General features: G+C 52.7%; 1 protein-coding gene across 1 annotated transcript in view; it reads right to left on the bottom strand.

Annotated features, from left to right (window-relative positions):
- Positions 1-22,881, bottom strand: part of OGDH (oxoglutarate dehydrogenase) — a 30,374-nt gene that overhangs the window by 7,257 nt on the left and 236 nt on the right. Inside the window, exons 2-13 of the mRNA XM_008638950.2 lie at positions 22,840-22,881; positions 16,360-16,548; positions 14,017-14,107; positions 8,499-8,543; positions 6,019-6,134; positions 4,773-4,927; positions 4,202-4,348; positions 3,652-3,742; positions 2,573-2,752; positions 1,415-1,543; positions 683-862; positions 380-532 (exon numbers count right to left, since the gene is read on the bottom strand). Coding sequence (XP_008637172.1) covers positions 380-532; positions 683-862; positions 1,415-1,543; positions 2,573-2,752; positions 3,652-3,742; positions 4,202-4,348; positions 4,773-4,927; positions 6,019-6,134; positions 8,499-8,543; positions 14,017-14,107; positions 16,360-16,548; positions 22,840-22,881 — 1,518 coding nt within the window. The remainder of the gene's footprint in view (positions 1-379; positions 533-682; positions 863-1,414; positions 1,544-2,572; positions 2,753-3,651; positions 3,743-4,201; positions 4,349-4,772; positions 4,928-6,018; positions 6,135-8,498; positions 8,544-14,016; positions 14,108-16,359; positions 16,549-22,839) is intronic.

The raw sequence follows: 22,881 nt of genomic DNA, 5'->3' as shown, positions 1-22,881 counted from the left end.
ACCGGGACAGGACCTGCCCCAGATATCCGTGGCCACAGCAATCCTGAACGCTGGGATGTGCCTGTGCTGCAGTGGCCCAGAGCCGCATGGCCTGTTCCACACTGATCACAGGCAATCCTTGAACTACATGTTCCTGCACTTTTTCAGAGCTGGCACAGTTGAAGGATGAGCCTTGGCTCCAAACTCCATCACTGCCAGGTCTGCAGCGCACGCCCAGCCCCAGCACAGCTCTGCCACCTTTAGGTTACAAAGCACAAGCCATGTTTCCTGTGGGCCCAGGTGGGCCCTGCACATGGTTCACACCCAGGTCTGAACCACCTAAGTAGTTTCCCGTGGAAATGCCACCTACAGCTTTCCTTTCAGGCCCCACAGATGGTACCTCGTACTCCGGCTGATTTACCACCCCCTGGGAAATCAGCAGCTCTGCGTATTTCTGCAACACTGGCTTCTGTTTCCGGATCTGTTTGTACATCAGGGGTTGCGTGAACATGGGCTCATCCATCTCATTGTGCCCATTGCGCCTGTAACAAACCTGCCAGGAAAGGAAAGAGCCTTTGAATACAGTTGCCTGTGGCCAAAAGCACTCGGGAGCTACCTGGATCATATATGAGGGAGGGTCCCAAACAGCCCAGGAAGGACTCGAGCACACCCCAGCTTCAGGGACTTGTGCCACATTCCTTACCAAATCCACCACCACGTCCTTGTGGAAGGGGCTTCCCCATTCTGCTGCCACATTGCACACATAGACAACGGCTTCAGGGTCATCTGCATTGACATGGAAGATGGGCGCGTTGACCACACGGGCTACGTCGGTCGGGTACGGGGAGGAGCGGGCCATCCGCGGGTCTGTTGTGAAGCCAATCTGTAGCAGGTGAGGGGAAACAGGATGAGCACAGTGTTACCAACTGGATTTGGGACACGGCTTTGTTAGGCAGCTCCTTCTTTGGACACTGATGTCACGGCTGGCTTGGCGTGAGGCAGCTGCGCTTTGCTGGCCCAGGAAACTGTCCACACAGCTCCAAGGGCAGCTCAGCTGCTGCAGCTGGGCTGTGGATGCACAACCTGCCTGTCTCCTGTGTCTGGACACAGTGGCACATCCTGGTACCTGTTGCACCTGTGGGGACAGGCTGGTACCAGCAAAATGCCTTCAGTTTCCGTGGTGGCAGACAGGATCAGCCCTGTCAGACCTCGCACACTGAGCATTAGGTTCTATCACCTCTGCACCAGACTAGGCTCAAAAGCTGCTGCCGTTGAGCAGCTGGGTGAGAAGTACCCTCTGCTGACCGCAGGTTAGGGCTCCTGCCAGGACCACTGGCAGGAAAACAGCTGCTGCTGGTTCCAGCTACTCCCTGGCCCAGAGCCTGCAGAGACAGCTCTGCCAGAGGCCCACAGGCACAGGGGATTTGCTCCTCACCTGGTTGTTGACCACAACATGGACAGTGCCGTGGGTGGTGTAGGAGGGAAGGTCGCTCAGGTGAAACGTCTCATACACAATGCCCTGCCCTGCAAATGCAGCATCTCCATGCAGGAGGATGGACATCACCTGGGAGAGGGGAAGCCACGGCAGTCATCAGGGACAGCGAGCAGGACACCAACCAGGAAGGGGCCCAGCTCTCCTCCCTATGAGCTTTCAGCATCCTGGAAAGGACATGGAGCAGCTCATCAACACATCCAATTCTTTCCCAGGGGATGGGAATGGAGTCACCCATGGCTGACACACCACTGGGCAGAGGCTGTGGACACCAGCCCCACCCCAGCAAGGGCAGCACCCTTGGGGCACCCTGAGAAGACAGCAAAACACCACCTGGTATGTCCCAGCTGGGCAGCAAGTCCCATTCCCAGATACATACATTGCAAAGCAAAGCTTTTTTCTCACTGGGGGAAGAAGAGAAGAAAGCCCTGTTCCCTCACAATTTCAGCCCAGAAGCCCCATGGGCAGGAGCGGGCCCAGGAGCTTCAGAGCCACTGACGTTATTTTGTCACCATCCCAGGGCTGGCTGAGGACACCGCCTGCCAGGCGAGGACAAGATCTGTCTATTTACATCCAGCCCTTGGGGTGTAGGAGGGAGGGAAGCACTTTGGATCTCACTCTTCCACTTCTTGGGGTTGGAGACAGGTCTGCAGTGAATCACACAGCAAACAGCTCCCCACAGTCCCTTCCCACTGGGGTGTGGAGAGCTGCCTCCTGTTGCCAGCTCCAGCTTTCCCAGTCCCAGGAATGGTTATCTCTAGTCACATTGAGATCCTGCTGCCAAGCCGTCCAAGGTGTGGTGCTTGGACTGCCTTGGAGTGCTCCTCGTGTCCCTGTCTTCCAATAAGGGGTTGTGCATTTGCTGTGCACACAGCCCAGCTTAAGTCAGTTCAGAGATGAAGAAAGCAGCAATGGGAGCCTAGGGTGGGCAAGCCCCTCCCAAAGTTATCTCCAAAGACAGAGGAGAAGGATGGGGAAGCAAAGTCAGGGTGACAGCAGAGGAAGGGGCACATCAAACAAAAAGCAGACAAGTTACTTCACTTTTCCACCAGCCTGTCTCCATCAAAATCCATTCACTACACGCATCTGAGCAGCACTCACCTTCTTCCCCTCCGTGTCCCCACAGTAAAATTGCTCTGCCTTAGTCTTGCCTTGAACAACAGGATCAGCTGCTTCCAAATGAGAAGGATTTGCCACCAAGGAAAGGGTGATGTTCCTGTCAGTGACACGGTTAATCCGCCGGTGGTACATTCCCAGGTGGTACTTCACGTCACCGGAGCCCTGGCAGAAGGGAGAAGAGAGTCACCCCCCAGGAGCATGAGTGGCTTTTGGGATGTGCAAGGAGACAGAGGAGTGCTGACCCCAAGGCTGGAAGAGGGGGGCATTTTTTGGAGGTATTGTCACAACACAGCAGGCACTCACTGCAGGAGCTGAACTGGCACCCAGGAAAGCCTGTTCCAGGTGCCAAACCACCACCAACTTACATGCATCCAGCCCATCTAAATACAGCTGAAGGTGCAGGGAATGAAGCAAGTGTGGTGGGTTCGGCAAAGACCCTGAATAACAGGTGACACTTGTCTGAGCTCTACCCACACTGTGGCAGCACGACCATCCATGGCACCATTCCCAGTACGCTGCCAGGTACCCCGTCAGGGCACCTCGAGGCCACGGGCTGCTGCTTTCTCACCTTGAAATCCCACTGAAGGTCATGACAGGATCAAGCCAGCCCAGCCCAGCTTCCCAAAATCCAAATCATCCCAGCTTATGATGCTGAAGCTTTGGAGCATGAGTTTATTGCAGCGACAGAGCTTTTGGAGCTGCTTTAGAACCCCAGATGGGGACCAGGGGCACAAATTAACTTCTGCTCCTGGCCACCTTCCGCTCCTCTCAGCATCCACCCCAAGGCTGCTTCATGCCCTGGAGAGCTGCCAACAGCCTAGCCTGTGCTGGAGACACCAGCAGCAGCCAGGGCACACGTCACCCCCAGGACAGGCAAGGACAGACCAGCACTGGCACCTCTACAAAGACTCCCATCACCCAGGTGTGCTTGCAACGTGGAAATCCTTGCAACACCAGTGCCGCTGAGTGACACCAGAAGCAGTGGCACAATTCAGTCACATCCCTTGGGCACTGCTCAGGGAAGGCAGCAGGAACCCGCTGCAGGCAGGGGAGAAGCTCACCTCATCAGCAGCCTCCAGCTTGGAGTCGAACTGGCAGAAGATCTGCTCCAGCTCTTTCCTGATCACGTTGGCAAGAACATTCAGGCGTCCCCTGCAAAAGCAAGACTGCTGCTGATGGCCATTGAGTGCTGACAGTGACCTACAACCCCCACTGCCATGGCCCACGACTCCTGCAATGGCTGTGGGGTCACCCAGAGATGGAGGCTTCCCAGAAGGAGCCTGAAGATCCCTCAACACAGGGATGGTTTGGCCAACACCACATCCTACACACTTGCTGAGATGCCCCAGAGTGGGCAGGTGCTGGGATTCCACGATGATTCCAGCTCTGCCCTCAAGCCACCACCCCTCTCCAGACGAATTTACGAACAAGCTGGAAAGACTCTGATGAGCAGAGAGCAGCCAAGGTCTGAGCTCTCCAGCTGAGGTTCATCACCAACCAAGACCAGTTAGGTGATGGCAGAAACCAGTGTGCCCACCAGTACCAAACTCTGGCAGTATCTCCCCACCTCCTCCCTACACCAAGCAGCACCATGGCTTGAGGCAAGGTTACCTGTGGGGCATCCCCATGATCACATAATCCACTCCCTTCTCACTTGACTTATCAATAATGGTCTTTAAGGCTGGGATCAGCACTTCACATCCCTCCAGACCAAAACGCTTCTCCGAAGACCATTTCCGATGGAGGAACTCCTCGAACCTAGCAGGCAAAGGGAGGCAGGGATCAGTGCCAGCGCTGCAGCTGAGGGCAGAAACCAGAGAAGGGATGGGAACTGCACCAAGGGAGCCACAGCACTGACTGATGCTCAAGCTGGTACCATGCAGCACACAGCAGTCATTTCAGTGTCTTCCCACAGAGCTCAGCTGGCCATTTCCCCCCACTCTAACACCGTGCTGCACTTGGTCCTTATTTTTAGACCTTTTCTTTCAGGATCATCCACATTTGCAGGCTGTTTGCCAGCACCTGAGCCTGCCAGGCTGGCAGCTCACTGGCGTCAATCTGCTCATTAAGCTGATGGCAACAGATGATGTCAAGATGTGACTCAGCTGGTGACTGCATCAGTCCGGATGGGAGCAAACCTCCTGGGGAAGACATGGAGAAGGTGAAGCCCCCCACAGGGTACCTGGTAGAGCGGACCAGCCTGGCCAGCAGCGTGCGCTTCTCTTCATTGGTGAACTGCATGATGCCTGGGGTCTCAAACTTCTGCCGGATCCACTGGCACTGCTCCAGGTCATTGATGAACATGAACTCCACACCAATGTGCTGGCAGTATGCCATCTGCCCCAACGGGAAATGGGGGGCCATCAGACAACAGCCAGGGCTTCAGCACCTCAAACCCCCAAAGGACAGGCACTTGCAGCACCCCATTGGGTCACAGGGCCAGGGGCTCTTCATTCCCCCCTTTACCCTTTAATCCAAAAAGCTCTTCTGTGCCAGCAGAGACACCAACCCTCATGCCTGGCAGCTGGAGGGGGACCCCAGCTGCCAGCCCTGCAACAGCCCTGCTTTAGGAGCCTTGTTTGAGTTGCATGCCCAGGAAAAGGGATGCGGCAGGGCAGCTCGGACTGTGCACAAGACCCAGCATCAAGCTGTTTAATTCCCCTTCCCTGAGGGGCCCACAATCAGCCCTTCGGGTCCTTTACATCCACCTCAGAGGAGAGATTTTCCCTCTTGGTGGCATCACCTGTGAGCAGTCCAAAATCCTACATCACAGGGCAGGGGAGAATCAGAAGAAGCTCCTCCCGCGATACATGGGGAGCCCATTCCTGCAGCTGAACTAAGATGTTGGCACAGTTTTGTTTCTTCCAAGGTCAACTAGTCTCAGCAGAGACCATCTGAGCAGCCTGCAGCGTGCCTGAGAGCTGCCTGCAATCAGTCCAAGCACAGGAGGGGATGAAATTTGGCAGAAGAGGGGAACTGCCTGCACGAGCTGGAAGCCCCAGCCCCAGGGGTCTCAACTGCACCAAGACCCTCTGATGGACCCCCATGCTGGACAGTAACACTGCTGCAGTGCCTGGAGAGGGGACCACTGGCCTCCAGCCCACTCCTGTGCTCTGCCAGCACCAGCTGCTGCTTCAAACTGGAAAGCATAGCTGGAGAGGTTTCAAAAAAGGCAATATCCAGTTGCCTGGGGTTTGCTCCACCCTGGGCAAACCAAGTGCATTGCTGCAATGCAGCAGAAAGCTGGAGGCGATCAGAGCTGAGCAGGTTACTCAAGGTGGCTCTTGTGAGTGGAGCGAGTGCTGTGAAGCAGTTCCCAAACTGAAAATCTTACAATGTGCAGGTTGACCCAGGACTTTCCAAAGACAACCGCTCTGCCCCTGCCCCTGGCTGCACAGAGGTCTATGCCAGACCCCTCCCCTCCTCACCTCCAGCCGACGGATGATTTCCCGGAGTGGAAGAGCCGATTCATTTCCACCGATGAAAGTGGTTGTGGGCAAGTGGAAAACTTTGTCGAGGTCAGATTCATCCAGACCGTAAAAGCCTGCAGGATTTGTCATGGGTGGGACAAGCACGAGAAAGAAGGAAGGAAGAGGGCCGGGGATGCCGTCAGGTGCATTTGGGAGAGGTGGGGAAGGGACAAAAAAAAGCAGCATAAAAAAAATAATAAGCATGAAGGAGGTTTATAGGGATAAAAACCAAGCCATAATTAAACAAAAAGACATTAAGCACAGAACAAGGAGTTATTACGGAAGGCACCGCAGGAAATTAACCACAAAGCAATGTATATGCATGGAAACAGGCAATTAAAATCCATGGTGAGTCAGGGAGTTTGGAGCCCCAAGAACACAAAAAATACACCACAAATTGTAACAGAGGGGAGAGAAAAGAAACAGGAATTGAGGAGTCACCGAGCACTCTGCAGGTATTGGCACATGGTGGGAATTAAAAATGGAGTCAACACGGAGAAGGGAACAGTTAAAACACACACAACCAAACAGACAAAACCCCAAGGAGGGAGAGACAAAGAAGAGAAAAGGCAACAGGGCTCTGACAGACTCTCCTGAATAGCTCAGCCTGGGAGCAGGGCGGCCCCCAGCCACTCAGGGGTTTGGCTGCCCAGGTACCCTTTCACCCCAATCAACAGCTTTTTAATTAGAGTTTTTGCCTAGGTCTGCTCAGCAAACCTCCTCCCTTTGGCGCTGGCAGCTGAAGGTTTGGAGGCAGCTTATACTCATGGTATGGGGGCTATGGGGAGCTGGGCTGGGCCTGGAGAGGGGCCAAGCAGGCCTCGAGCCTTGGGATTTAGGGCTGCAGGTGAGTCCCACTGTACCCCAAAGCCATCAGAGGTGCCTCACTACCCACTGAAATTCATGGTTGTCTTTGGGGAAACTGAGGCACAGAGGAGGAGGGACAGTGCTGACCTTGCTGAACTGATGCCGAAAGGCAGAAGCAGGGCCAGGAACTGGGGAGTCCAAGGACCCTTCTGAAGCAGGAGCTTGGATGAAGGAGGGGGTCTACAGCCCTGGCACCTCTCTCGGTCTCTTGCTCATCCCTCCCACGCTCCCAAACAAAGCCTGGTCCCAAGGTGTTTCCTAAACCCAGGGCAGGAGCTGCAGAGGAGACACATACCACTACTCCTCCCAGCTTCCTCCAAACCAGCCCAGGATCCCATCTGGAGGTTCTTTTAGAGAGGGGATGGGGAACGTCATCTAAACACTGCAGGGCAGTGTAACCCACCTTCCTCATGGAATGGGAGGCAAAAAACTGGCCCCTCCTGCGCTGGCCCCTTCCCTGAACTCCATCTTAAAAGTCTGTCCCTTGCTGTCTGGTCAGGAACAGACAGTGAGCAGTAGACAGCCCAGTCCCTGGAAGTGTTCAATGCCAGGCTTGGAGCAACCTGCTCTAGTGGACTGGATGGTGTGAAAGGCCCCTTCCAGCCTGAGCCAGTCTGTGATTCCATGACAATGGGGCTGGTCATGGCTCATCCCTGTGCAGCCTTGAGGGGCAATTCCAGAGACTGGGAACACTCCAGTCAGCCTGTAGTGGACACATTCCTGGCTGCCACTGCTGTCCATCCCCTCTGCTGCTCACGCCACCCTCCTGGACACCAGAGTCCCAGGAGAGGGAACAAAGCCCGGCCCCAGAAGCTCCGCTCTGGAGCTATGCCTAGGAACATTGAACCAGGCAGGAGTTGAGTTTGGCCCCATGCCTCTGGGGCTTCTCTTTGGTTCCCATGCAAAGAGAAATCCGGGAGAGATGCAGCAGGGAGCATCCCACACAAACTGCCTGTTGAAGGGTTTCAGGGAATCCTCAGTAATTTGCTGAAGCTTGCAGACCTGCAGCACAAGGTTTTGGCTTGTTCTGCTGTGATGCTTTGAAGACACCCTGGCACACTTTAGGGAGTATCAGATTTTACAGGGAGTTTTAGGACATCTAAGCATCTTTGCTTCTGCTTTGCTGCAGCCTGCCAGCTCTAACAACATTCAGTATTTATAGGCAGCAGCACCATTGGATGGAGGAAGACAAGGGACAAGCTGCCGAATTTTCCCTGCGAGAAAACCAGGAGAAGACAGATTGGATTTTTAGGAGCCTTGAACCAATGAGGGAGATTGAGGCCTTGTAAAATTAATATTCACAACAAAACATGTACTCTAGCAAGCCAGGCATGCAAACATGGTATAGAAAAGGCCAGCAAGGCTCAAAACGAGGATTTCTACAAGGCAAAGTGTCACTAACCACACACCTACATCAAGACTTTGAGTAGAAATTAAAAATAAAACGTCGCAAAACTCAGGAGTGGTGGGAGATGGGAGGGGTCCACTTTACCAGCTCAGTTCATGCCCAGAATAACCTATTCAAAGAGAGTCCTGCACTCCAGAGGGTTAAGGGCTCATTAATTGCATACCTCCTACTGTTAACACTCTCAGCCGCTCCTTGAACACTGCGAGGTCTGGGGGGGCAGGGAGGGAGGGGGTGCAGAAAGGGAGAAGATAGAGAGACGCAGTCAAAGTTAGTAAAAAAACCCTGGAACCGTGAAAACTAGTCATGGAAAGCACAAGTCAAAAAAATACAGTATTTAAAATACAGTCAAAATCCATCAGAAGCAAAAGGGCAAGGATGGAGGATGACTACACGCTAGGCAGAAGAGAAATCTTAGTGGGAAGTCTGATGAGAGGAGGGAGGAACAGGAGGGGAAGGGCGGCATCTGACACTGGGGAGCAGTTGAGCTGCATGGTTTGAGATCTCCTCTCACACCTTGATGGGAGAGGGGGTGGCCTAGCATCTTCATCTGCCACGACCAAAAGCATCCTGCCAAGCTGCATCACAGGGACTGGGACCCTCTGCAGAGCAGGGAGCTGCCTCCCACCAACACCTGCTCCACAGGGTTTGCTCTGCTCGTGCTACTGGGAGGATTTCAAGGTCAGCCCAAGAAGGTAAGGGTGCTGCCTTTGCACAGAGGAGGAGGACTGGGGTGTTAATAAGCTGGCAGCTCACGAGGCAGGCAGGCACAGCCGTCTCTTCTGGAGCACGCTCGGTGTGGGCGGGAGCACCGGCACACTGGAGCAGTGGGCAAGCAGACAGCACCAGCACTGCCTGCCCGGCTAGCTTAGGTGACCCAAGTGCCTCAATCTCACCTGGGTTACAAAAAAGGCCTTGGAAACACTTGTCCTTTGGGTCAGCAGGGAAAATCAGACAAAGTGGGGAAAAGGAAGATGGGAGCACTTCAAGCCCAGCTCCCTGCAGGGGCTTGCCTGGCTCTTCCTGAGCTGGAGGAGGATTTCCATCAATTCCCCTTGGCATGAGGCAGAGGCAGCTGCCTTCCATGGGGAGAAAGACAGACAGACAGCCTTCCACAGGGAGAAAGACAGGGGGACAGACACACACAGCCTTCCACACACCACCCAGATTTCAGCGTGCTAAGGTACTATTTCTTTCTTTCTATTTTCAGGGTCATACTGAGTTCCTGTAGTCATCCTGTCCTTGTTTTACACACTTACCATGCCAGACCAGCTGCAGTGAAAGATCAGGATGAGATTACTTTGTTTTTTAAATAGAAAGGACAAGAGAAAGGGGAATTTGGTGGCTCCAGCCCCACCACTCCTCTGACCGAGTAGCCCTGGGCAGGTTTTCTCCCTCTGACACTTTTCCCAAAGATCACACTGCTTAATCCAAAGAGGGCTTCCAAACCAGAACCAAACCAGTTGCTAAACAAAAGGCAATTGAGAAGAAGGATCAATTTCTGAGACTAACCATCCAACTCCTTTGAATCACAGCACTGTCACTTAAACTGTTGGCAACAGTGATCACACCACAAAAGCTGACCTTTAAAGGACTTCACTGTTCAGAAAGAGGAAACAAGATTGTTTCCAAGTTTCAAAACCACTCCTGTTATTAAGTGCCCTGTCAAGTGTCACATACTCTTTCAAAGCAAAAAAAAGCCAGCAGGATCTGCTTAGAAATTGGCTTTTTCTGCCACAAGCAGGCGACACCCAACCTCAGGCCCAGCTGGAGTTCTGTGTTCTGCACCACCGCAGCTCCTTCCCCACTTCCTGAACACTATTGGCAAGCTAAGTTCACCCAGTTATAGTTAGGATTGACCAGATGAGGTTTTCCAAGATAAGAATACCAGGGGGAAATCTACTCAGTATAAATAATACTTACAGCAAGATTAAAAAAAGTCCTTTGCTAAGCTCTAGCCACCTGAGTCTGGGGTTCTACCGCAAGACACAGCCTCAGCATGAGCTGGCAGCTGCCACCATTGTATCTTGCCCCCAGATATTTATAATCATTATTTCCTATGAATTCATGGATTCCTGGGAAGCAAATCAACACCAGCAGCCACAATGACAGGTATTTTAATATGAAAGCCCCAAAGGAACAGAGATTAAGCTTAAGGGCTTGCTCAGACCCATGCTGAGGTTCCTTCCAGCCAAGACCTATGGACTAGCCATGCCTGAATGCTTCCCACCACGGTGAGCCACACTAGGACACACTGCTTGGCTTGTGGCAACTCACCCCGGGGAAGCAGGAAAAATGGAGCCTTGACTGCTTCCCCTGGATGATGGCTGGCGCTGCCAGGAAAGACTTGCTCTTGGATCACACTGGGCTCTGCATCCTCTGAAGCCAGGATATGGCTGGAACATACCTGGCTCCTGAGGAACCAGCAGACTCAGCAGCTCTCTGAGCTGACTTTCCCTCTGAACTGACCTTCCCCTCAAGCAGACCTGTGAGTTGAATGTACAAGTGGAGAACAGTAAGGAGCAGTGTCTCTCAAGGCTCTCTACTGGGATCAGTAGGGTTTAATTCCTCCATCGATGACATGGACAGTGGAATGATGGGCACCCTCAGCCAGGTGACACCACTGAGTGTTGCAGTGACATGCTGGAGGGACAGGATGCCATACAGGACATACATACTTGGACAGGCGGGAAGAGAGGGACTATGTGAACTTCGTGAAGTTCAACAACGCCAAATGCAAGAGCCGGGGCAATCCCCAGTCCCAGCACGGATGGATGGATGGATGGATGGATGGATGGATGGATGGATGGATGGATGGAAAGCAGCTTTGTAGAGAAGGATTTTGAGGTCCTGGTGGATGTGAAGCTGGACATGAGCCAGCCACGTGCACTGACAATCCAGAAATCCATACATGTCCTGGGCTGCATCGGAAGTGTGACCAGCAGGCTGAGGGGAGGCGTTCTACCCCTCTGCTTCACTCAGGTGAGACCCCACCAGTGCTGCCTCCAGCACTGGGGTCCCCAGGGCAAGACAAACATGGATTTGCTGGAGCAAGTCCAGAGGAGGCCACAGAGATGCTTGAAGGCCTGGAACCCCTCTGCTATGGAGATAGACTGGGAAAGCTGGGGGTGTCAAGCCTGGAGGAGAGAAAACTCCAGGAAATCCTGTTGTGACCTTTCAATGCAAGAGCCGGGGCAATCCCCAGTCCCAGCACGGATGGATGGATGGATGGATGGATGGATGGATGGATGGATGGATGGATGGAAAGCAGCTTTGTAGAGAAGGATTTTGAGGTCCTGGTGGATGTGAAGCTGGACATGAGCCAGCCACGTGCACTGACAATCCAGAAATCCATACATGTCCTGGGCTGCATCGGAAGTGTGACCAGCAGGCTGAGGGGAGGCGTTCTACCCCTCTGCTTCACTCAGGTGAGACCCCACCAGTGCTGCCTCCAGCACTGGGGTCCCCAGGGCAAGACAAACATGGATTTGCTGGAGCAAGTCCAGAGGAGGCCACAGAGATGCTTGAAGGCCTGGAACCCCTCTGCTATGGAGATAGACTGGGAAAGCTGGGGGTGTCAAGCCTGGAGGAGAGAAAACTCCAGGAAATCCTGTTGTGACCTTTCAGTGTATAAAGGGACTTACAGGAAAGGAGCAGAGAGACTTTTTACCAGGCTTTGCAGTGCCAGGACAAGGGACAAGGGTTGCACACTGACAAAGGGCATGGCTAGATTGGACATAAGGAAGAAATTCTTCCCCGTGAGGGTGGTGAGGCCCTGGCACAGGTTGCCCAGAGCAGCTGTGGATGCCCCATCCCTGGAAATGTCCAAGGACAGGTGGGACAGGGCTTGGAGCAACCTGGTCTAGTGGAAGGTGTCCCTGCCTGTGGCAGTGGGATTAGACTAGGTGACCTCTTAAGGTCCCTTCCAGCCCAGACCATTCTGTCAGTCTATGACTTCCTGAGCAGCACGGTAACTCTGCTCCCCACACCCAGCTCCCTTTCCTGCTGAGGCACAGCTGTCACTGCCACCACTCACAGTTGACTCTCTCTGGGTTTCATCCAGGCCCTGCTCTACTCTCAAAAGGGATACGCATCCACCAGGCATAAGGCTTCAGGGCTCTCCTCTCCTGCTCTGCTTCAGAACTGTAGTGCCCACAGCAGAGGCTAAAAACCCTGAGCTGGAAAAGCCTTTCCTCATCCTCTCCACTACCCAACCATGATAAGTGACTCCAAGTTCACCTAAAAAGTCTCCCTGCTTTCCTCGCAGTGCTGACTATGAGCACGTCTTCTCCCACAGCTGGGTTCACAGCCACCATCTCCCCACCTCTTGCCATCAAAATATCTCAGGCACAGGACATGCTCCAAGCTGGAGCTGGACTGCCCCTGAGGTTCAGCCAAGGTTTGGTCCTCCAGAGAAGCATGTCAGAGTCCAGACTGTGGGATGAAGCAGCTTCCTCACCATCCAGTGAACTGGTCCAACCAAAACCTACTCCCTTCCCTACTGCTCCTGGTACACTGTAATCCTGTCGGAAGGTCCAACAGGTCCAGGGCTGGTGTCCCTGTGCTGGCAGACGAATAAGGAATCAAGGTGATTTACATGCACCGTGCATTCTGATTGGCTGGTTCAATTGGCGAAGTTAGTAATCATCACTGCTGTTCTACTCTACGTTAGGAGCAGGAGCATGCCTCTGGAGCACTCGGAGTGCCAGGGAACCACCCTGGGAAGCACCAGTGAGGTGGCAGAGTTCAGCAACCTCATCCTGGCTGGGAGAATGGTAGCAAACTACAGAAATCAGCTCTAAGGCACATGGAGAGGTGCTGGGTTTAAGCACTTTCAGATCAGGATTTCAAGTCCTGGGGACCACACACACACTTCTGTACAACACCCATGCAGCTCTCACTCAAACACATTTGGATTTCCGCCTCTCTACTTGGACAGGAATGCATCCCAAAGCTTCCTTGTTATGATCACCAGTAGGGACTCATAGCTCAGTCTTGGAAAAAAGGCAGCTAAAGGATTTAGAGATGCTGGGGCAAGCTGGAAGTTCAGGAGGGCAGCCTCAGCCCTGCAGAGATGAACCCAGTACGTTCACCCCCAGCTCTGAGGATCCCCAAGTGCAGCAAGAGGAGCTGAGAGAACAGACCTCCAGCTCTCACCAACACAAAACCTCTCTGCTTTGCAATTCCAGGAGATGCAATTGCTTCCAGCCCTTCTGGGCTTTTTGCTTCTGGGTCAGCACGATCAGTGATGGCACTGGCTGAAGAAACATGAGCTGAGTACTGGGGTGACAGCCGGAGGGTGGCAGGACTGCACTGCTGCTGCTGCTGCCGGCAACTACAATTTTAGAGTGATCATTACTAAGGAAACTTCAGACCCCCGACTTGTGAAGCAATCTACCTAAGAAGCTGTGAAAGAGAGGGGAGCTCAAGCAATGCAGCACCAACTGCTCTCAAAGCCCTCACCCAGTTTGTCTGTGGATGTGATAATATCGGCTGGAAGGGAGGAGTCCAGATCTGCATCCAAGATGCCCAGTGGATCGAGTTGTGCTACATGATGCCCTCGAATCTATGAAATGCACCAGGAATGGAAAGGAGAACAGGAACCAAAAGGGAGAGAAAAACAAAAGAGGGGAGGGGTAAAAAAGTTAAATTACATTAGAATTAATTTGCAGAGTAATTCTCACCGACGTTTGGAGAAACAGTTACTGGTGCATCATCAAAATTTACACAACTAATGCCGAGAGGATCAAGCTTTGCAATGTGGTGACCCCTGACCTGGAAGCAACAACACAGATTAGTCATCAAAACAAGTGAATTGAAGAAACATTCCTAAAAAAAAAAGAAGTTAGAAAATTTCATTCAGACTTTCCCTCTTCACATTTTGTGCAGAGCTACCCCAATTCTAGCTGCAGCTGAAGCCTGGAGAAGTTGGGCTTAGTGTCACCTACAGCACACAGGAGAGTGCCAGCAGCCAGCAGGACTGCTCTACCTCACACCAGGTTTGGCAGGGGTACGGGGCGATGGAAGCTCCTGCACAGCAGAGACGGGGTGTAAGGGTCTCCTGATGCTTTCCCAGTGCCCAACTCGAGCAGCTCCTCTCTACAGATGCAGTAACTTCACACTGATGATCTCCTCCTAAGCATCACAGGCACATGAAGAGGCAATTTGCCCAGAGAAGCTGTGGTTGCCCCCTCCCTGGCAGTGCTCAAGGCCAGGTCGCATGTGCCTTGTGGAACAACTTGGAAGGTTGCAGTAGGTGTCCCTGCCTATGGCAGGGGGGGAGCAGGGTGGAACAAGAGAAGCTTTAAGGACCCTTCCAATACAAAGTATTCTGGGATTATATGAATTCTTCCCTGTGAGTGTGGTGAAGCCCTGGCACAGGTTGCCCAGAGAAGCTGTGGCTGCCCCTGGATCCCTGGAAGTGTTCAAGGCCAGGCTGGTCCAGGCTTGGAGTAACCTGGCACAGTGGAAGGTGTCCCTGCCCGTGCCAGAGAGGTGGGAACCAGATGGTCTGTAAGACCTCTGCCAAGCCAAACCACTCCACAACTCAAAAGTAATAATGACTTGGACATGCAAACACAGTTGCAATTAAGGAGTCCTCACTGATGCCGCAGCGGAGTAGTAATTGCTCACCTATAATCACAGGGAAAACCAAGCTCGATCCAAGTAAGAAATTCTTGTGTGATGTTTTAAGTAGGTTACCAATCACATGCAGGGCTTCCTTCACCTTCCTACTCTTTCATACCTCCATATACCATCCTGAACCTCCCCACCTGCACATCCCGCTGCAGCTACAGCTCTACTGTGACACCAGGGCACGGAGGGAGGTGGATTTCTCACTACAAATAGCTTAGAAAAATACATCCAAGAGCCATCATCTTCCTGCGCTGCCATTCAGAGCCTGAAGAAGAGACGAGCATGCTGAAGAGGTTACGGATTTTGTGTTCAAATCACTGACTTTGAGCTTCTGCCTCCAACTACATCAGTCACTGCACGTTCAAACTCGGCGTCTGCCCGCTTGCTCCACTGGCAGGGGCTGCCTGAGAGCTGGCAGCGTGGTCATCTCTCATGGAATCAGCCATGCAGGCCCTCGCAAACAGGTCCCGATGCTGACATCAGCGCTGCAGCTGCAGAGGCAGGCAGGGCAGGGGCACTATCTTGGAGCCAGAGAGCAGGGCCAAGGCTGGGCAGACCTTTGGACTCGCCCAGTGCTATAGCTCCTGCCCTAACTCACAGCCTTTTACACTGGATTTTCCCCATACCTCAGCAGGCACACCACTTTTTTGAACACAACTGCACAGCACTGCAAGTGCTTCATCACAGGAACCCGTGAGAAGCTCACGGTCACAACTGCACAGCATCTGGCTTCATTAACTTCTCACCACAGCCATAATTACAGCCCCCATACTTGATAAACCAGAGCACAGCAAAAAGTAAAACTGTAACACAGATGTAGAAACACACTTAAATGTTCTCCCAAGTTAAAATACTTGCTGGCCTTCCCCCAGCCAGAGGATGTTTCTTTCCTGCTCCAAATTCATTTCTCCCAGAAGGCTGACTTGACAGCATTGGTCTGAGCTGCAGCCCATCAGCACCAGACGCCTCTATCAGGTTGCGAATCACGTGGCAACGTTTCCTGAGCCTTCCTTTTAGGACCTTGGAAGTTCTGTCAGCAACAGGGGGGAAGCAGGATGGGTGCTCCATGCCACTGCTAAGCATGGCAGGAGCCCACGGCACAGGAGCAGCATTCCAGAAGGCAGCAAACTACCCTGTGTGGAGAAGACCTCCCCCTCCCTGCCACCCTGTTTGGATGACAAAGCTTTAATCTTCCTATTGTCTGGCAAAGCATCAGCTGAGCTTCTGCCCCAACAGATCAGCTGCTCCTATTCCAAACCAGGCAGCCCAGCTCCTATCCTGCGTGCTCTCCATGCAAACACGCGGATCACTCACACTAAATCCAGCCCCCCTCAGCCACCGCAAGCCCCTCTACAAAGGACGCGACCCTCCTCGGCACAAAGTCCACCTACCTGATATGCCCTGATGAGAGACTGCACTGCAAGATGGTCCTCCACCAGTTTATCCACGTTAGGCTGTGCCTGAACCAGGGACTGCGCTTGGGACAGGGTGGAGAGGCTGGGAGTCAGTGGAGGGGGGCTTTGGTAAGCAGTGCCTGGAGCAGCTCCAGCATTGGCGTTGCGAAAAAAGATGTCCCATGACTAGAAAAAGGAAAGAAGAGAGGTGAGCAGGGTCATCACTTGCAGCCCAAACACCTCCTCGGCTGAGGTTACAGAGGTCTCAGCTCTACTGCCAAAGCAGGGGACAGAGCTGCCTCCTCCCCTGTACCTCAGCTCCACGCAGCCACTGCTGAAGGCACCCACCTGCCTTGAACAAAAAAGCACTAAAGCTCTCCCACTATTCCAGCTACATCACTGTCCCACTTCCCATCCATACAGATTGCTTCTCTTGGCATGAGGCCAACACCAGAGCCACCCCTCTCTTGGCAGTGGCACCCAGGACAGGACACAGTGATACCCCGTCCCTTGGCTCTGCTCTCAGAACCGCTGCTCTGAGCAACGAGCCCCAGCCTGGACTTCCAGCCCATTTCCCTCTCCCCAGGGGAAGCCACTGCCCTCTAAATACCCCAAATATTTTCTGAAAAATATTTTGGCCTTGTAATCAAATACACCTCTTCATCTTTCCATGGTCTGAATGGTCTGAGACCTAAATCCCCACATCAGCTGTGTTGTTCAGCCCTCAACCAGCAATGGTTTCCTTTTTCTACCTCTTCTTCAATTTCTCCCCATCCTTTTGGTGACACCAATGCCAGCACTATGGAGGTACTCCCATACCAGCTCTCCCATGCCCAGAATGAGGCAGCTGCCAACAGGCTCTGCTCCTGTTCCCTCTGCAGATGGGCATTTTTAGGTGTTAAGAAAACAAACCAAAACACTTGGAAAGGAAAAAAGCCCTTGACAGACTTGGTGTACTGTCATACTTTTCCAGCACCGTCTGAAAAACCTGGAAGTGTCCCAGGCCAAACCCAAGTTAACCTGTCTCCTTGCAGAAGCACCAACAGATCTGGGGAAGGAGAGAGCCTGGCCAAACAAAGTCCAAGCCACATCCTCCCGTCACGCTTGTGCCTTCTCTCATGTGCCGCCAGATGATGGCAAAGGATGAGGGCACAGCAGAACAGCAGCTGTGTGCCAGCACAGACCCAGGAAGCTCGCTAGAGCAAACAAATCCCGTGGGATTTGCACGCTGGTTTCAGCCCAAGGCTCTCTCCACCGACTGGGAGCTTGGCATCCTGCACCTTGGAGGGCACCAAATACAGCCTTGGCGATCACAGATGGGCAAAGCCCAGCCAGCCACCCCCAAAGTGTTTAAATGAGGTAGAAAAGTGCCCTCAAAGCAGGGTTTGTTTGGGGCAGAAAACAGTTTTTGTCCCCTGGAAGCAGCGTGGGGAGGACTGAAAACCTGCCCTTTGCTGGAGTCGCCTCAGCTCAGCTGCTCCCCCCAAGAGCTCCTCCAGTTGCAGCACCCATCACATGTCCCAGGAAGGTATTTCCAGCCCCAATTTACCCAAGCACCCCATCGCCCCACCACATGACTGCACAAGGTGAATAAATTTAGAAACAGGTCACGCTAAAGGAACATAAATAAAATCTGGAACATTTTGACACTGTAACTGATAAACAATCACTCCCCAAAGGGGAAAAAAAAAAGGGAAGACAGAAAACACCCAACCCTCTTCTGACTGCTAAAGGAAATTTCAGTGGGAAACGAGGAAGATCTGCTTTATGTTCCATCCCTGCTCTTCCCTTCCCCACGCTCACAGAGCTCCTGGGTGCCCCCAAAGCCATCAGCTCCTGCAAACGGAGGGACAAGGACCCGGGGATGGGCTCTGTGCCCTTGGGATGGAGAGGAACCTGGCTGGCTGCTTTGCTCCGTGGTTTAAGGTTGTTTCGTGTACTGGCAAATAAAGACAGGCAAGAGCAAAGGAGCACCTGTCAACCTGGGAGGGGGCTGGGGACAGGGACGGAGCCAGGGGTGTCGCCTTTATAACCTTCTCCCTTCTGCCATTCATACCTCTTGGAGTTGCAATTTGCTTCTGTTTTGGAAGAGAAAGTTCACTTTAAACTCTGCAAACAAGGTGTGTCACTGGCTGGGTCAGCTTGGGCACTTTCACTGAGTGCTTTATTGCCTCACAGAATGATGTCCGGATGGCACAGGGCAGGCTGGGGCCCTGATAAGTGCCAGGAAAACATCACCTTTCAACCTGCTGATGTGGTCTCGAATTCAAGAGAATCCAAGGGCCGTCCCAAGAGTTTCTGGGGAGCACAGAGGTGCCTCTGGAGCTCACATCTCCCACGGGAGAGGCCGAACAGCCCCATCAGAGTTATCCTGTTTTATCACAGGAAGGAGAACTTTGCCTTAATCCAGCATTTGACAAAGGTAATGGCAGTAATAAACTCGTGGGGTTACTCCCCTCTGACTCCTCTGTGCCCGTGGCAACTCTGTGAGTGCTCCACTCACTTTTATACACTGTATAGACACATACAGGATGTAAGATACATAGACACACATTTGGGGTACAAGAGAGCTCAGATTCAGGGCATTTTTAGACAGTCCCACAGACACAACACAAAGCATTAGTCTGCACTGGCTTTCCCAGCGCTCCTCCATGCACTGGCAAAGCGGGATTGGTGAGCCAGCTGTCTGCCACACACCAGGAGAGTTCAGGCTTCAGAGGGATCCTGAGCTCGGTTCTGTGAGTGGAGCTCAGGGCTGGCTCCTCTATTGGGAACAGCCCCAAACCAGCTCACCAAGCCAAACAAGCACCTTCTACGAGACTCAGCTCCCAAAGAAGGGTGTGGGCTCATACTGTCATGTCCCAGCTTCCCAGCTTGGAGGTCAGGCATGCACAGCAAGAGGACGGGGTGACGTTTCCTACCCACTGCAGGCATTGAGGGTGCTGCAGGCTGGGAGGTGCATAAGGGACACACAGCTTCCACCTCCAGCTCAGGCTGCTTCCTGCTCCTTCCCCTGCCATGGGCTCCAGAAGCACCAACCCTGCTTGGCATGGTCCGCAGGGAGAAGAAGAGGAATATCAGAACTTAAGGCTGAAGGAGGAGGAGAAGTAGCCTGAACCAAATTTAGGGCAGGTAATCTTTGCTGAGAGCAGGCAGTCAAGCAGCAACCAATGGGCTCATGCTATGCACATTGCCGTGTCCCTTATCAGCCTAGACAAGGACCTTCAGTTTTCTGAGCTGTGATGGGCTCACCCCTTTTCATTTAAAATCCCAAACACTGGCATGTTAAGGAGTCTGTGTTAAGGGCTGCTTCATGTACAGATCCATGAGGAGAGCTGGGTCCCTGTCCCCTGGTTCAACCCAAACTCCAGGGGTGCTGCTTAAGGAAGCTGAACCTACCCCAGGTGTATGCAGGTACCACCCACCTGCAGCCACAGCTCTTTGGCCACCTTCCCCGAAGCACCCATGAGCTTGCTTAGGATATGGGAAGACAGTGTGGTCTGTGCCGAGCACCCAAGATGGTCAAACAGGGGGCAGGAGGATGGTGTCCCCACATGCATGGGATGAGGTCCAGGAGCAAGCAGCACCGACCCTGTGGCAGCCCTCTGGCACCCATCCCCCATGCCCTCATCTCCCCTTTCTCCCACTCTGCTCTGATTTTTATTATTCTATTGTTACTATTATCCAACTCTGCTCATCGGACTTTGAAACTGGAGTTCAGCTAAAGGATTCCATGCAGAAAATTCCCTAAAATAACCTATTTTTTACCTTCCCTATTTTAAGCAAGCACTAAAGCTTGTCCTGCAGTTTAAACCCCTGGTGTCTACAAGGAGGAAATGGATTCAGTGTGCTCAGCTGGGACCACCACATCAGCTGGAAGCCTCAGAGGTTTTTGGTGACAACAGCAAAGACACCCCAGCTCTTCCCACTTCAATGTGTCCCTCCCTAGTGGGACGCAGCACAGCGAGGAGCAGCTGCTCTCTGTGCTACACAGGGACAGAAAAACCTCAGCCAGGTCCGCGTGACAGCGTGACTCCTTCCAAGAGCTCCACCCTATGATCTGACCCTTCATCTGGCAGGATGGAGGCCAACGCTTATCAAGGACAGGAGTGGCACTTTCCTCCCCCGGGAGGGCACACAGGCTGATGAAGACTGCGAGCCAGCATGACCAGAGATGGCTGCAAGCCCAGCCCGAGCACAGCAGCTCAGCATCCCACCAGGAACAGGGGACCCATGGAAAAGCAAAGACAGGACAAACGAGTGCAGACAGGACAAAGGAGTGCAGAGAGGAGCTGCGAAGGAATCTTGGTAAACAGGTCAGTGGAACGAGGTGGAGTCCACACAAGAGACAAGGCCAGAATGAGGCCAAGTGCACCAGGAAGCACCGGCAAAGTCCACATCAACACACGCATCAAGCCCACCAAAAGTTCTGGGACCTGGAGCTGGATTTTGTAGGATCACAGAACGGTTTAGGTTAGAAAGGACACTCAAAGGTCATACAGTCCCATCTCCCTACTCCAACCCCTTTCTGTCAAGCAGGACTCCAGCTTGGTTTGGTTGGAAAAGCAGTCTTTGAGACTTGCTTTTTTCATCATGAGTCTCAGGTTTGCTTCCTGGAAATGGCAAGACTTCATTTCATTTCATTTCAATCACTGATCTTCCTGCTGTCACAAACGAGTCCCAGCCACGCAGGAGGAAAAATCCTATGTCAGTTACTCCTCTGCTCTCTGAGCACTGGAAGTACTTCCAGAGCTGTTGATTTCCAGGGGATCAGTCACCCAGAAATCACACACTTGGAATCCTTCACCATAAACACTGGACTTGGGGCCTGCAGAGGTGGTGAAAGCTCCACCCTTACAGAGGCTCAAAACCTGACTGCACAAGGCCCCAGGTGACCTGGTCTAGCCATGAAGATGGATGTCACCAACAAGCCAGAGGCCACCTCCAAGCTGGATGCTTGGACAGAAGCTCCAAAGTCTCCTTCCAACCTGAATTCTCCTCCAACTTCTTCAGCCAAATGTGCACATGCCCTGCCTGCCTACAGACAGGCTGACAAGCCCCATTAACGAGAACACAAGCCCAGAAGCAAACCAGAGGTCTGGCCACAGGACCCAAATCCACTTCCCAGCCAGCTTCCATGGTCAGTGCTGATGTTTACTCTCAGATCCACTCGGAGTGACTTTCAAGACTGTCCAGAGTCTGGAATCAAAGAGCTGGTACCATAGCACGACTCTCTGCCAAAGACATGATTGTTGCTGGGACAAGGTGGTGTAACCCTCACTTGTTTTTAAATCAAGCTACAGTATTTAAGCTCATGGCTTTTAATTCAATATCGCACCTCTGAAGGAGGGGCTGTACCATGCGCTTGGGCAGCTCCCGAGTCACTATTTGCAAAGGGCACAACCCAAACTAAGATGTTTTGTGACTTCCGATTCTGTCGTTTGGCTCAGCCGTCTGTTTCCCTCCAAAGAAGCATGAAGTCAACATTTTTTGTGAAAATCCTACGTTGAGAACGTTTTAGCACCTACATTTTGGATGGGTGGGATCAGTGCCATTGAAAACACATCCACACTGCCATGAGTGCTGGGGCATAGGATTCCTTATACCCCTGGTTGCTCATTCACTCGTTCTATCCTGGCTTGCACATGACTCACGAATAAAGAAAATCCCTGCTCCACATCAGGACATGTTCAAAACTGTCCTAAAAATCCCCTGGGTAATGCTGAGACTTAGTCACTAGAGGAACATTTTCCTTGTGAAACACTGGGAATGGGGAAAAATGCTGTCAGGTTTCAGAACTCCTCCTCCCAGCTGAGCCCTCACCTGCTGGGCTCACTCTTGCTGGAAGAGCTTCAGGGATCCAGATCAGGACAGACCTCTGCACATACTGCCCACAGCTGGATTGTTTTCCCACTTTGAAGTTCAGGAGCAGCTGGTGGGAATTCCTCTGGCCACCAGACCTTGTCCCCCTCCTGGTCTGCAGATCAGCAGTCTGGCTTTACACACACAAGCTCAAAGCCAAGCTTACCTACATCTGCCCCAACACAGAACACCACCCGTGCCTGAGACAAAAAGGAAACAAGTCACAATGTGGAGAATACCCTCCTTGGCCCTCTTCCCCATCCTCCACTCCAGAATAAACCCTCTTGATAAGCCACCAGAGATGGAAAAAATACAGTATTGGGAGCTTGCTACAGGTGGATTCCCAGAAGCCATTCCTTGTATCCGCTTGTCATCCAGGATGCTGCCCGTGTCCCAAGCCCACGGCGTTCCCTCTTGAACAGAAAAAGCTCCTCTTGGCTCTTGCTCAAGGAATCACTGCTGTTTCTTTTGGGCAAAGTGAGGCAGAAGGACCGTCCACAAATGTCTGGCCCCTACAGATGAATTCACTCCTCCTCAAGAGCTGGCACTTACCTGCACCCACTGCTCAGACACACAGAGAAGTGAAGGTGACATCCTGGCAAGGTTGATCCTTACCTTATGTACACTTTTGGGATTTTCCAGCCAAGCATAATACAT

This window comes from Corvus brachyrhynchos, unplaced genomic scaffold, assembly GCF_000691975.1.
Source record: "Corvus brachyrhynchos isolate BGI_N302 unplaced genomic scaffold, ASM69197v1 scaffold141, whole genome shotgun sequence".
Classification (NCBI taxonomy): Eukaryota; Metazoa; Chordata; class Aves; order Passeriformes; family Corvidae; genus Corvus; species Corvus brachyrhynchos.
This window is presented reverse-complemented; position numbering and strand designations above follow the sequence as displayed.